Source organism: Octopus sinensis, linkage group LG21 (assembly GCF_006345805.1).
Source record: "Octopus sinensis linkage group LG21, ASM634580v1, whole genome shotgun sequence".
In the NCBI taxonomy this organism is placed as follows: Eukaryota; Metazoa; Mollusca; class Cephalopoda; order Octopoda; family Octopodidae; genus Octopus; species Octopus sinensis.
Window position 1 is genome coordinate 18,226,788 of NC_043017.1, and position 15,495 is coordinate 18,242,282.

At 37.3% G+C, this 15,495-nt stretch overlaps 1 protein-coding gene across 2 annotated transcripts in view; it reads left to right on the plus strand.

Moving 5' to 3' along the window:
• LOC115222731 (neutrophil cytosol factor 2) overlaps positions 1 to 15,495 on the plus strand; it is a 48,054-nt gene that overhangs the window by 21,394 nt on the left and 11,165 nt on the right. Inside the window, exons 2-9 of one of the 2 annotated variants that reach the window (XR_003882755.2) lie at positions 2,252 to 2,334; positions 3,625 to 3,733; positions 5,873 to 6,010; positions 9,092 to 9,196; positions 10,500 to 10,812; positions 11,743 to 11,780; positions 12,688 to 12,728; positions 15,082 to 15,202. Coding sequence is in view for 1 of the 2 variants with exons in the window: in XM_029793029.2 (XP_029648889.1) it covers positions 2,252 to 2,334; positions 3,625 to 3,733; positions 5,873 to 6,010; positions 9,092 to 9,196; positions 10,500 to 10,812; positions 11,743 to 11,780; positions 15,082 to 15,202 (907 nt within the window). In the remaining variant the exon portion in view is untranslated. The remainder of the gene's footprint in view (positions 1 to 2,251; positions 2,335 to 3,624; positions 3,734 to 5,872; positions 6,011 to 9,091; positions 9,197 to 10,499; positions 10,813 to 11,742; positions 11,781 to 12,687; positions 12,729 to 15,081; positions 15,203 to 15,495) is intronic. The other variant, XM_029793029.2, reaches the window with a different exon arrangement.

The following is a 15,495-nucleotide window of genomic DNA, read 5'->3' on the forward strand; positions in this document are numbered from 1 at the left end:
AGGAAGTTTGCTATTAAAGAACCAAAAGTAATCTTAGGTGGGGTGGTACCTAAAGGGTTAGACTGATTCCAGTATTTGATTGGTTCTTATGAATAAATGAAAGGTAAACTTGACATTGGTAGGATTTGATCTCAAAATGTAAAAGACTGTAACTCAACACAACAGCTGTTTGTCCTACCATCAATTAATTCTGCTAATCCCACCCTCATTTTTAAAAGTCGCTTTGATGTTATCTGGTGGTGTTTCAATAAACATGTCTGACCTAAATACTTCTTTAGTCAATTATTTAATTATTTACTTAAATGTCATGTCATTAATTTACTGTAAATTTTCACTTCTCTGATTTAGCTATCTAGACTAGAATTAGTTTTCAGGATCCATTTCTAATCCCAATTCTCATCAACAGCCTCTTTCTGCACCATCAAACCTTCAAATGACCCTTTGAGAGACATGATGTACTTGCCATTCTATTGCCATAGAAGATGAAAATGGTTTTCTGGTCCTTTCATTCAAGTATGTTTAACCCTTTAGTTACCAACCCGGCTGAAACCGACTCTGGCTCTGAGTACAAATATTTTGTTTTCATAAGTTTTGAGTTAAAATTTTCCACCAAAACTTAGTCACAATTTATGCTCCTAACACTAGTTTAATGATAACTAAGTTATTTTACTAAATTCTTTGTTATATTTAAAATAATTCAAAGAAGCACAGAGCATCTCAAAATAAATACAGTAATGAAAGGGTTAACAAGACAGCATCTTGTCAAATATTGGCATGTTTGCCATCCCTGCCTTTCTTACCCGTTCTTGGTTCACCCTTTCTTGGGTTACCCTTGCTTGTGTACCCATATCTGGTCTATTACTTCCTCAGAAGAAATACTGCCAAGCATTTAGTACAACATTCTGACAATTCAACCAATCTACAGTCCAGGATTCAGAATTTATTTTGTCAAACCTTTAATGATGAAAGTCAAAGTTGATGATGGTGGGATATGACATTAGAATATAAAGAGTGAGAACAAATCTTACAAGGCATCTTGTGTGATGGTCTAACGTCTCTTTCAAAATGCCACTATCTCGAGCTGGCAGAAACGTTAGCATGCCGGGCGAAATGCGTAGCCGTATTTCGTCTGGCATTACGTTCTGAGTTCAAATTCCGCCAAGGTCGACTTTACCTTTCATCCTTTCGGGGTCAATAAATTAAGTACCAGTTACGCACTGGGGTCGATATAACTGACTTAATCCGTTTGTCTGTCCTTGTTTGTCCCCTCTATGTTTAGCCCCTTGTGGGTAGTAAACAAATAACTATCTCAAGCCACTGACCTGTGACAATCTGAACATTTATAACAGCAACTGGTGATCCTTATCTTTCAGGAGGATCTAAAAATGACCAGTGAACTTCATTTTAAAATCAGTAGAACATGCCTCTTTCCTATAAGTTAACTCATGCAAGATTCTTAACCTACATTGTTTCTGGAGTAGAACACATTGAGCATTGGAGATAACATAATGGTCTGTCAGCAAACCTATCTGATGAGCCTGTTGCTTTGACTGTTTTCCTATCCTTAGTGGCTATTTTGATCATACAACAGCCCACTTCAACAGCAGTTCCCTCAGTTGGATGTACTAAGGGTAGTTCCCCTTTCTCCAACACGTTTTCCCCACCCAGCAACTCTCAAAATAGCATTTCTAAGCCACTTTCTCCTTGCTTGTGACAATAAATGCATTACCATCATTATGAACCCACTTTTCTCCACCACCATTTGTATTTATCCTAACACACAATCTAGAATGCTTCATATCTATGATTGTCTCATCATAAGCATTGGCAATCCTCTTGCTTTGATTCTCTTCAAGCTATGGACATTTTTCACTTAGCTTGAGACAAATGTGTCTCTTGACTGTTGTTCTTTGATGTCCTCACCCCCACCTTCCTGTCTTTTAGCTTTTATGAACTCAAAAAAACATTTGATGCCTCTCGTGAAGGCACAACTTCATTTGATGGATAAAAACAGACTAATGAATCACGTGAGTTGCCATAGCAATACTAAAGATTAAGTGTGATTAAAAAATTACTGTTGTTGTAGAACAAACCTACACTTATGACTGTGACCATCCTGCGATACAAGGAGGATGGAAATTCTCACATTCAGGATGTCCTATTTTTAAACCAGATGTTATGGGTGATTTGGCAAATAAAGAGACTACTCATTTAAATTTTCAATTAAATAATTTTTTCTCCTTCTTTGCAGAACTTTCAAAAAGCAGTGACCAAGGATACACATTTTGTTGCAGCCTATGTGCAGATGGCTGCAATTTACTTGGAATATAACATGTAAGTGCATGGTTTCTAGAATTTTAAAAACATTTTTGACTCCCTCAGATATTCCCACATAAGGGTAGGTGTATCAGATATTCCCACATAAGGGTGGGTGTATCTGAGGCAGCTATGTATCTTCTCTATACCAAGACACCTCTGCTTATCCCTGGCATAAAACAACCTCTTCACCCTCTCAAATACTCGTCTGGCTTAAAAGGGATTTTTTCCCGTTGTTGATGATAAGCATGGCTGTGGGGCTAAACAGTGAAGTTTGTTTTTCAGTTATGTGGATTTGGGTTCAATCCTATTGCATGCCACTTTGAGCCGGAGTTTCTCACTATAACTTCAAGCTGACTAAAGTCTTGTGAGTAGAATTTATATAGAAGAAACTGGAAATCTGGGAGATTTTGTCATCTACACACCCCCACTACCACCACCACCACCACCTGGCCTTCCAAGTATTTAACAGGGTGTTCTATATATCAATATAAATGTTACATTGATGCAACAATAATAATGAGTCTTAGAAGACTTGTCATCATTTAACATCTGTTTTCCATGCTGGCTTGGATTGGATGGTTTGACTGGAGCTGGTGAAGCTATATCAAGTTCCATTGTCTGTTGTGGCATGGTTTCTACAACTGGATGCCTTTCCTAATGACAACCACTCCATAGAGTGTACTGAGTGCTTTTTATGTCGTACCATCACTGGTATCAATTCTGTTGTGGTGGACAGTTCTGGAGTACAGCAGTGCACCAGATATTTTGTTCCTTAGTCATCTTCATAAGGCTCAGAGTCTTGAGATTGGCCTTGTTATATATATATATTGTACAAAATGACAGAAAATGAAAAATATATTCTGGTGTATGTACTCTTTTGCTCTTTTACTTGTTTCAGTCATTTGACTGCGGCCATGCTGGAGCACTGCCTTTAGTCGAGCAAATTGACCCCGGGACTTATTCTTTGTAAGCCCATCGGTCTCTTTTGCCGAACCGCTAAGTGACGGGGATGTAAGCACACCAGCATCGGTTGTCAAGCAATGCTAGGGGGACAAACACAGACACACAAACACACACACACATACATATATATATACATATATACAACAGGCTTCTTTCAGTTTCCGTCTACCAAATCCACTCACAAGGCATTGGTCGGCCCGGGGCTATAGCAGAAGACACTTGCCCAAGATGCCACACAGTGGGACTGAACCTGGAACCATGTGGTTGGTAAACAAGCTACTTACCACACAGCCACTCCTGCGCCTATATATATATATCTTTATAATCATTTTGTCTTTTCAGTTGTGATGCTGCAATCAAGTGTTACCAAGTAGCTATACATTTGATGGGTAACAAGAAATATATCAACTACCGACCTCTGGGATTGAACCTAATTTTATATTTGACAGAGGTAAATATATGTAATTCCTATTGATACCACTTGCTTCTCTCTGCTTTCAATCCTACCCACTAGTGTAGCGGGGAGGGGGGGCAGTCTGCCCCAGGTGGCACTTTTGGGTCTGCTGTGTTTTTTGTGGGGTCCAAGGGTGGCAAAAGGAAGGGCTGCCCCAAGCGGCACACATTCTAGCTATGCTAGTGACCCTTACCCCACCTATTTTTACACCATTTGTAATTTTTCTCTTTTATTAATTCCTACCTGAGTATTTATACCTGAAAATGTTTTGTGTGTTGCTACTTTGCTCTAAATGAAACCCGATCAAACAAACATACAATTTATGTATGATCTAAGACTTTCCATTTGTGACCATCAAACAGACTTTACCGAGGCAGTTTTTCGACATCTTGCTGAACACAAGATAAATGGATGATACTTCATGCTGGCCTGGGTTGAACACTTTGGCAGGATCTCAATGGTCCAAGGACTGTATCCTGCTCCAGTGTCTGCTTTATCATGGTTGCTATGGCTGGATGCCCTTCCTAATTCTATCCACTTTACAGAGAGAACTGGGTACTTCTTTTCAAGACACCAGCACTTATGAGGTTATCATGAAGCTCATGAAATTAAGGAATTCCTTAAGCTAAGTGAAGCCACAATCGAAAGGAAGGTGGCTTTATGTTCAGAGATGAGATTAAAATACGAGAGAAGGGTCCAGAACAGCATATGTGGGTGTTTGTGTGTGACCTTTGCACATCACATGATGTTTGTAAATGAGCATCATCCCCGTACAAGCGAGGTTATTTGCTGCTAGTCTTCTATGGAAAATGTGTCTTAGCTAAGGGAAAATATTACCTTGCCAGGAAACAAGTAAGGGTCGGTGACAGGAAGGGCATCCAACCTCGACAGATTCTGTCTGACTTGTGCAAGTATAGAAAAGTGAACGTAAAAGAGATGATTGGGCTGATATTTCTTTACATTTATTTTGTCATATAGAACATTTTTTTGCTTCGTTCTAAAATGTTTAGAATTTTCGAGTATATGCGTTTTCTTTCAAATCTTAATCCTTTTACGCAGTTCCTTTTAAGTTCATTGTCATGAGAAAAAATAATATTTTACATACATCCTAGTTGTATTTTATGCCTTGCCAGGTGTGAAAATTTTAGAAAATTTGAGATTAATGACTTTTTTTTCTATTTAAAATTGCTGTATTCACAATGTTTTATATTTCTTGTGTAAAACAATGAAATAAAAGAGTATAAAAAGATCTTACATTTAGTATTATTCTTCTCTCTCTTTCTTCATAAACCCACAAATACCTCTCTATATGTATTGGTGCTGATCTGAAGCTGAACCAAAAGGCAGGATTTATTAGTTATTGTAGTCCTAGTTACTCTGTCATCATCATGATCATCATTTAACATCTGCTTTCCATGCTGGCATAGGTTGGATGGTTTGACAGGAGCTGGCTTGGCAGAAGACTGCACTAGGCTTCAGTGTCTGTTTTGGCATGGTTTTTACGACTGGATGCCCTTCCTAAAACTAACCACCCCAAAGAATGGACTGAGTGGTTTTTAACCGGCACTAGCACAGGCGAGGTCAGTTTTGGTATGCCCTTCCAAATGCCAGTGTGGACTGAATGTTTTTTTACGTGACACCAGCACTGGCAGGGTCACCAAGTAACCTGCAAAACAAAGATTTTTTCAGAGGAAGGAGGTGACCTTGTGCCAGGTGATGAAAGATTAGAGTGTGACAGAGAAACAGAAACAAGTATCTTGCTGCAGAGGAGATACATGGTTACCCAGTCAGAGAGAGAGAGCAAGAGGGAGATAGTGGCAAAGTGCTAGGGCATACTCACAAGGAACGGGGATCAGAATATGTGTGAATGAAATTTGGAATGATCATAACTTGAACACCTTTCACTATAGGCTTGCTGGATCAGGGTTAATCAGGGGCTAATCCAGTCTTTTGAATAAACTCACTTAAAAATTTCTTTGTGCATTGTTTTGCACTTGCCTTATTTTCTCTCTCCCCGCTCCATCCATGGGGTATTTTTTTCATGCTGTGTTCACTTCCTGCTGCTCTTTCTCAATCTTCCTACTCCCTTAGGGGTATTATTTCCATGTCACACTCTCTTTGTCTCTTCCCATTCAGGCTCTCCACAACCAAGCTGTTGCTGAATCAAAAGTTGACAATTGGAAACAAGTAGAGATCTTAATAAACATGGCTATCAGTGCTCAACAGGAGGACAAATTTAACAACAAACTTAAAATATCTTTACAGGCCATCCAGGTAAGTCAAAAAAACAACTTTCTGTGTCAATTCTAACAATCTTTTTGATGCCAAATTACTAGAGTTAGCCTCTGGTTACTTTATACAAAGCATTTTATTTTAAAGCATTTATATTTAACCCTTTAGTGTTCAGATTACTCTGTTAAATGTAATATTTTTTTACTCAAATTGTTTTTAATTAATCATGCATTATCTTATAGCTTTTGAGGTTTTAATGACGTGATTGTTCATTTTTAGAATGTCAATGTAGGTTAGGTGTGAGAGCCTTGATCTGGTCAGTTTAAACATAAAATAGGTAGAAAACTTCGGCTGGATATGGCCAGTTTAAACACTAAAGGGTTAAATGAAAACCTTCCACTGTTATTTTCTGTAAAAAGCCCATACTATCACATTGTTATATCTTGCATACTGTGTTTGATTCCTCTTCTATCCAGCTTTCCTGTCTCTCCATTTCTACTCTGTTGTTCATGCACACTCACACTGTGTGTATAAACAATGCTCTCTTTATAGCTTTTGTTAAACCTCTACATTCAGGGTACCTGTTTCACCACTTTGTCGCACTGAATTTTGCATATGAGCAACATACAACCTGCCCTTCACTCAGAAGGATAGACGCTTTATTGATGATAGAAGTAGTAGCTCCCTGGTCACAATTTACAAGGTATCCACTTCAACTGCTAATTTAGTCAGTTAATGGAAACTATTGACTGCTTCTTGGAAACCATCCTGGCAGTTCAGAAAATCTATTTCCTGGGTGCATTTTTATGCTTAATGCTGTGTGTGGTGTGAAACAACACCTATTAAAGGACCAATGAACTGAGGAAAGCCAACGATCATACAATATTGTGTATGTTTGTATATATTTAAGACTGGACTATTGGTAGATAGTACAAAGCTGACCCAACCTTCAGTGTCCAGTTTCAATGAGCAGTGATGTAGCCAGCAATATCTCTGTGGGCCACATAACTCAGGACTGCTACATTTTACAGGTTAAATTTTTCAACCAAAAATGTACAGTAAGTCCCGACCATGATGATAAATGGGGGAGAAAAAAAATATAAAACATTCTCTACATAAAGACAACATTACCACTTGCCTAGCTTCCCTAGCACCACATCAATGGCCATATAAAACATGGGAAGGTTTTCTGCCATACCCTGTGTACTCCAGGACCAGTATAAATCAAAACCTGGACAGACCTTTTTACCCCTTGTTTCAGTCATCAAACTGTAGCCATGCTGAAACACCACCTTGAAGAATTTTTTTAGTTGAACAAATCGATCCCAATACTTACATTTTAAAACCTTTTAGTTATTCTATTGGTCCCTTTTGCCAAACTGCTAAGTTACAGGGATGTAAACACACCAACACTGGTTGTCACGTGGTGTTTGGGGGACAAACACACACACATGAGCAGCTTCTTTCAGTTTCCGCCCACCAAGTCCAATCACAAAGCTTTGGTCAACCTGAGGCTATAACAGAAGATACTTGCCCAAGGTGACATGCAGTGGGACTGAACTCAGAACCATGTGGTTGGGAAGCAAGCTCCTTACCACACAGCCATGCCTGCACCTCCTGGCCCTTTCATTGAATTGGTTAAGGTATTGTGTACATGTGTGACAATGACATAACCATCACTTTTATAGCTGCCTTACTTCTGAGGGCACACAGACAAAGTAGTGTATAGGTGGTAGTAGTCATGACATTTCAGTCAGTAACACAACTGTAGTCTTCATTAATACTCTTTTACAAAAAAGGTTTAGTGATAGTATGGCCATGTGGATATATTCTTTGATGCCTGTCACTAGATTGGTCCACTTTTGTCTGTAGGAATTTTTACCCACCCCTACCCCCATATTATCAATTATTATTTATAGTTATATGGGTTGGGGAATGGGCAAACTTGTTGGAGTGTTGGCAAAAATGCTGCATGGTATTAATTTTGACTGTTTACATTCAGAGTTCAAATCCCTCTGAAGTCAACTTTGCCTTCTATCCTTTTGGAGTTGATAAAATAAAATCCCAGTGAAGGACAGAGATTGATATAATCAACTAGCCCTCTGCTCTCAGAAATTAAGTGTTGTGTTTAAATTATGGGGGTTGATAAAATGAAATACCAGTCAAGTACTGAGCAATGTAATTAACTAGGCCCCTCCCCTCAAAAATTGCTGGTTTTGTGCCTAAATTAGAAACAATTATAATAAAGGTACTTTTAATGAGCTTCATTAAAAGATGTCTTTTTAGCTTTTCCAAAGGCTCTGACTACAGTTTAAACTACACACACATACACACGTACAAAAGTTGGTGGTCCCTCAGTCAGTTTGGAGGGACATATACAAGTGAAATGATTTGTTAATGAAATCCACTCCAAAATTTGTACAAGCACACACACATACCTATACATCCAATTTATATATACACATATCTTTATATATAAAAGAGAGGTTGTGTGCTGTCTGTCTCCTACGATTTAGATTCCTAACTACTCCCACATTTTGCGGTGCAGTATCTTATAGTCGTGATTCATATCGAGCCCTTCTGGGTATTAGCGCGCGTCTACGATGAGTCTACGATTTAAAAAAAAAATTACCATCAATTTTTCCCATTTTTGGCATATATAAGGGAAGTAACTCTCTAAAAATGTATTATTAAATCTCAGAACGTAAAAAGCTACAGTAACACCCCCCCCCTTTGTGGTTAGCCATATTTACATCTCTAAAAATGCTTATATAGTTATTTCCCTTACAAACCTGAGCAACGCCGGGCGATACTGCTAGTATGTATATATGTAAAGGTGTGTGTGTGTGTATATATATATACATATATAAAATCTACTGAAAAACAGGTACATAATTGCTGTCAAAGGTAAGTGATACAGCAATGAAAGTAGGAGCATTAGGATATTCAAGGTAGAAGAGTAAAATTGTCTGCATATACACACATGCACAAACATGTGCATGTACACACACACACATATGCAAGCACATTAATATACATCCATGTGCACATAGATGTATATACATGTGCACACACGCACACATACACACTCACACTTAATGTGTCTTTTTGTTCTGTTTTCAGCAAAAACAACAGCCCCAACAGTTTCCCATTGGAACTGGAATCTTCCATCCACCCAAATGGATGATAGAAAGTACGAAGAATGTCAACTACCTGGGAGATTCCAAGGTGAGTGAAGGTGGTTAGTTCATGGTCAGTGGTGAGCATGTGGTGGTGGGGGGGGACTGATCATGTAGGTGTGAGATTTATTTTGGTGGTGGCAGGGAAGTTGTCTGTATGTGGTGTTTTGTGGTTGAGCATTGATACTCAAATATTTAGCAGACAGAAATGCCTCTTCAGTGATGGTCATGGAGGTGGAGATGAACCAATTATAAGTACAAGTATTTTAGTAAACCAATACGAGACAAACTGGAAGAAACTTGTATTAGATACATCAGCAAAAACAACTGAGATTTGGAACAAAAATCTTTGGGTTCTGTGTTCAAACACTTCCGAGTATATCTGTACAATACAATGTATATATTTAATGTACATATATTTATAGTGTACAATATATTATATATAATATATATATATATATATATATATATATATTGGCCTGCTCGCTTAGCCAGCGAGGTGGCGTCATTTGAAGGCTAAAAACAATGCGAAGCGCATTGTGACCAGCGATGTGTAGCAACATCTGATAACCTGGTCAGTCTCGCTGATATATATATATATATATATATATATATATATATATATATATATATATATATACTGTGGTTAGTACAGTCATCTCCTCCATACTTGCCAAAATAATTTAAATCTGGAATCATTTTCTTTTCCAGGTATATCTACCTATTGATCTGTCATCTACTTATCTCTCTCTCCACATATTTGTATCTAGTTAATGCTCTTTGCCTTAAATAAGTGCACACTAAATAGAAACTTCTGATCCAGTATCAATATGAGAAACCACTGAAGTGTCTTCCTCACTTCTGTTTTCAGTTATTTATTCAGCTAAATCCCTTCTTTGTGGAAGTGTCCCACCCCCATCTACATACATCCCTTTCTTTTTTGTCGTTCAACTTCAGCAATTAGAATTAACAACCCTTTTTCCATGCTTTTCCCAAGTTGAGTAGTTTGAAGGGATCTGATCAGCCACAGGGCTGCATAAACTTCCAGCTGGACGCCCTTCCTAACACTGACCACTCTGTGGTGTGTAAACACTTATATTTTATATTTTAGGGTGACGAGCTGGCAGAAACGTTAGCAAAATGCTCAGCGGTATTTCGTCTGTCGCTACATTCTGAGTTCAAATTCCGCTGAAGTCGACTTTGCCTTTCATCCTTCCGGGGTCGATAAAGAAAGTACCAGTTACGCACTGGGGCCGATATAATCGACTCAATCCCTTTGTCTGTCCTTGTTTGTCCCCTCTATGTTTAGCCCCTTGTGGGCAATAAAGAAATATATATTTTATGTTTTCCAGGTTATTTCGACCAACAACAATCCCTTCTCCATGAATGAATCCAATTCAAGAAGCAAGTCATCAAATGACGAGTTATGGCCCAATCTCAAGGAACGAGAAACAGGGCAAAAGAAAGAAATGAAAACTGTGATTGAACTGCTAACGACAATAACGTTAGATACAGCAATAAAAACTGTTAATTCGAAACAGAAAGAGAGCAATCTTGGCACAGATGGTAAACCGCAACGACCACCAAGACCACAATCCAAATCACCACCACTTCGACCTCCACTTCCACCAAGAATTTCCGAGATCCGTAAACTTCCTAAACTATGTAAAGAATCACTTTATTATTATTCACCATCATCAACATTATCATCATCATAGCCCCCTCCCCTAAACTTACTGGCCTTGTGCCAAAATTTGAAACCATTATTATTAGTGTCCTCATCATCACAACAGTGGTTTGGTAGAATTGTTAGCATTGCATAAAATTCTTTGTGGTATTTCATCCAGCCTCTTATGCTCCGAGATCAAATCCCACAGTAATTAACTTTACCTTACTTTCCTCCAGGGTTGAAATAAAATAAAATGGGCGATGGTCCAGTCCCAAGTTTGATGGTTTTTAACTTTCCTTCATCCCCCAAAATTGTTGACCTTGTGACAACAATTCTGATGACAATCTTCAATGAATAATTCAGGTTTTATCTTGCATTAAATTTAAGTCTTTCCTGAGAAATTTGTTTTATAGTTTAAAAATTTATATTCCAAGGAATGAAATATGATGTTGACTTAATATAAATTGTCTTGTATTTAGCCCCTTGTTAAGAGATCGTGGGGAGATCTATAACCCCTGGCCCTCTCCATCTACCAGCATCATTTTCATGTTTAAAAGAAAAAAACGACAAGATTGATATTTTCAAGGATGGGTTAATATGTGTTTGTATGCTGCACACATGTATCTATGGTATGTGTGTGTGTAGATGTGTGCATGCATATATGTGTGAGTCTTTCTTAGTGTATCTGTACATATGTATGTGTGTATAGATATACACACACAATATTAATAATGGCAGGATAAACATTTTACCAACCTATATGAAGTTAATGAACTTTTAGCCACATTACTGCTGTGATTTTAATTACAAAATGTTTTCTACTCATTCTTTAAGTTAGCACCACTTAACTGTTTGTTTTCTCTGCAGAATACATCCCTAAATAATTCCCTGCCCACCATTTATTCTTACTGTTTCTGTTTTTACAGCAACTAACAATGACCTGAAATCTCAAGACAATACAAAAGTGAGTATATACATTTATATATATGTATGTATGTATTAAGACATCTTTTCTGTGTCTGTATGTCTATTTGTGTTTAAGTATGCTTTTCTGTGTCTATATGTATATGTTTGTTGGTATATAATATATATATAGTTTAAAGATCCAACAGAGGTAGAATCAACAAAAAAAAACCACTCCATCCAGTGAGAGATAATATCAATTTGAATACACAACTGAAAGGGCTACCAATAATTTCATGCTATTATGACGCTTGAACATGCACAATTATAAAGGATGCCTTGTATCTTAAAAAGAGCCTGAAAGTCTCGTGCATCATAATAGCACGAAACTCCCGGGAACAGGAGGGGATGCATTGATGGAAGAGTCACTAAAGCAGCCAAAGATGCGTGATGAAAGATTCTGTCGGATTCCCAGCTCTTTAGCCTTCTTTACCAGTGGGATATTTCCCATTGATAATGGCTAAAGAGCTAGAAATGCATTTGGGAATCTAATTGGATGGAACACTGGACAGATATAGTGTTTTTTTTTACACTCTTTTTACCATAAGAGAGAATTTTTGTTCTCCATGGTAACTGCAGTAAATGTCTTTAGAAGTTGAAATATTTCACAGACACGTTTTAACTAACCTAAAGTTCGTTTTTATATCTATATATATGTGTTCACCTGTTTGTATATATTTGTAATTTTGTAAATGTAAATGCTTATAACTTCATACATGTCCATGTGTGCACATTTATGTATATGTATTCTTGTTTTTGTCTGTTAGTAGATCTGTATTTGTCAGTACTTCTATGTTTTCTACTTTTTATTTTACAAGCCAAAATTTATTCTCTGCACACTCACACACATATATAATACAGATACATGTATATATGTTTATTTATGTATTAAACTTATATTATGCTAGAATGTCATCTCCACTGAGGAAAACACTGCTTAATTTTGTCTGTAAGCACCATTTTCATTGATCTGCTTATGTTATACTCATATTTTCTTAAACCATTTTATGTTCTTGCTCCCAGTCTCCTGTATGTGCTTTGCCTTCTATCACTAAACTCTTTGACAATCATTGATATTCCTGTAACATTTTCTCCAGTCAACTCTTTTTGTTCATATTCTCTGGCCTCCCATAATTCCTCTTAATCCTCTTTGTACATTAATCTGTTGTCTTTTAAACCAGGTCTTGTAATCTACCTGCCCAGTTACTATGGCTGCATGATCTACAAACCTCTGCGATAATTAACTTCAAAAATTAATTTTTATTATAATTCCTCTGGGTATTTTAATTAATCATTTCATTTTTAATTCATGTGAATGCTGGTCTTATAATCTCATCCAGTTTCTTGTGTTAGTCAACAATTATTTTTACCACTTCATTAATCAACCCCCTTACTCCATAAATCAGATACATCCATTTAAAATTTTATTACCTGTAACTGCAGAAAGCAGTTTTATATACCAATCTATCTTTTGTTTTGGAATGTCATATTTGAAACATTTTTTTTTTTTGAGATATGTTAAGTTTTAATCAAAGCAAAATGACTAGCAGAAGAAACTAATTTTATTTTTTGGTAGATATTTAACAAAACTTCTGGAATAACTCAGAAATTTAATCTTCCAGTTAACATACTTTTAAACAGTTAAAATATAATTTCATGTTCAGAACGTTTAAATTGAACTTAATTAATCAAGACTTCATCTGCTTGAGACATGGCTCTTCATCAGGTGGACCAAACTACTAAAACAAAAAAGTATTTTTCATTAGGTGTGCCATTCAGAAAGTCCCATGGCCCCAGTTGGTCCATGACTGGTTTATTCAAATCGACTCCAGCACTTTTTCTATGAAATCTGGTACTTATGTTCTAGTGGTCTCTTATACCAAACTAAGATGCAGGGACATAAACAAGTTTCAATCTTGTGTTGAGTCCCATCTGAGACATCAACAACCATCACCACTACATTCCACAGTTAAGAACAGGGAGGCCAAAAGGTGCACAACAATTTAACATATATATATATATTTATTTATATATACAGGCACGGGCATGGCTGTGTGGTTAGGGAGCTTGCTTCCTAGCTATATGGTTTCGGGTTCAGTCCCACTGCGTGGCACTATGGGTAGGTGTCTTTCACTATAGTCCCGAGCTGACCGGAGCGTTGTGATTGAATTCGGTAGGTGGAAGTTACTGCCGTGTGTGTATATGTGCGTGTAGGTGCTTGTGCCTCTCCGAAAGAGAGAGAGATATATAGTCATAAGAAGCTACCTTTCAGTTGAAGAGACCCCACTTCCTTGTTGCCAGCAGAGATAATTAACTCCTTAAACTTTCCCCACTATTTTTTTTTTTTACTTTGGTTATTATACTTTTAGGGCACCCACCTTCACATCAAATTAGGTCATCAAAGTGAGAGAATCTACTGACTATTTCTATGCATGTTTTTGAGTACGGAAAAGAATTTCCTGGGTGTTTTTACAGCATACTCCTGTTCATATAAACCCTGCACCACCTTCCTGTATGCTCATAATTTACATCATTGGCCATACCATAAGAGAATGGCTATCTACTCTTTGCATACTGTGCAAAGAGTAGATATCTTCTTTCTTGCTTCTGTATAATTTCAAAGTTTGTATAATTTTGCACAGATAAATATATTAATCAATCAAATTCCAACATGGTCTGATTTTTCAGAGTCTTTTGTTTTGTAGTTTTCACAATTTTATATTAAATATCATTTTGAGTGAGTTATTTAAAGAACAAATTTTGGCATTTTTCACCAGCTGTCAACTGTGAAGCACAACTGTCTGCTAATGTGGCTGCTGCATAAACTGAAGATTGACAAAAGAGGAAAAGTACTTGTGCTATTGTCATATGTCATCTGTTACTTGTTTCAGTCATTAGATTGCAGCCATGCTGGGGCACCACCTTGAAGAATGAATTGACCCTAGCACTTATTTTTTTGAAAGCCTGGTACTTATTCTGTCGGCTTCTTTTGCTGAACTGCCAAGTAAAGACACCAACACTGGTGGTCAAGCAGAGCTGGGACACACGGACAAGGCTTCTCGCAGTTTCTGTCTACTAACAAATCCATTAATAAGGCTTTGGTTAGCCTGAGGCTATAGTAGAAGACACTTGCCCAAGGTGGTACAAAGTGGGACTGAACCAGGAATCGTGGTTGAGAAGCAAGCTTTTCAAAATAAATAGAACATGAAAAACCAGACTGTTGGAATTTGACTTAATATGAATATATGTGCACCAGTTTGTCAGTATAAATAACAGCAGTATGTTACTTCCTCATTTCGCAGGCGCCCCGAGCTGAATACAAGGAAGTTGGTCGAACTGTGTTTGTGAAATACAGCCTCCTAAGCAGCAACCCTAATATATTGACGGTCAGACAAGGCGATAAAATTGTAGTAAAAGCATTAGGTTGGTGTGACCATCTTTCTTTTTTTGTTCTACATTATTTACAGCTGAGGATTAGGAATTCGAACCTTGCTAAAGCTTTTAAATTGAAATACTTTGACTCTTCTCTAGATACCATGCCTTATTTAGTTCTTCTAATAACTGAGAATAGGGAATCTGCAGGTTCATGTGTAACCTTAGCAACCATTCACCATGCAGATTACTTCTAAAATGTGATGCTTATTTATTTACATTCTTGCATATTTCGATGATGTGGTTGAGCTGACAATGCCATATCTCAGGCAGATGCGAACTAA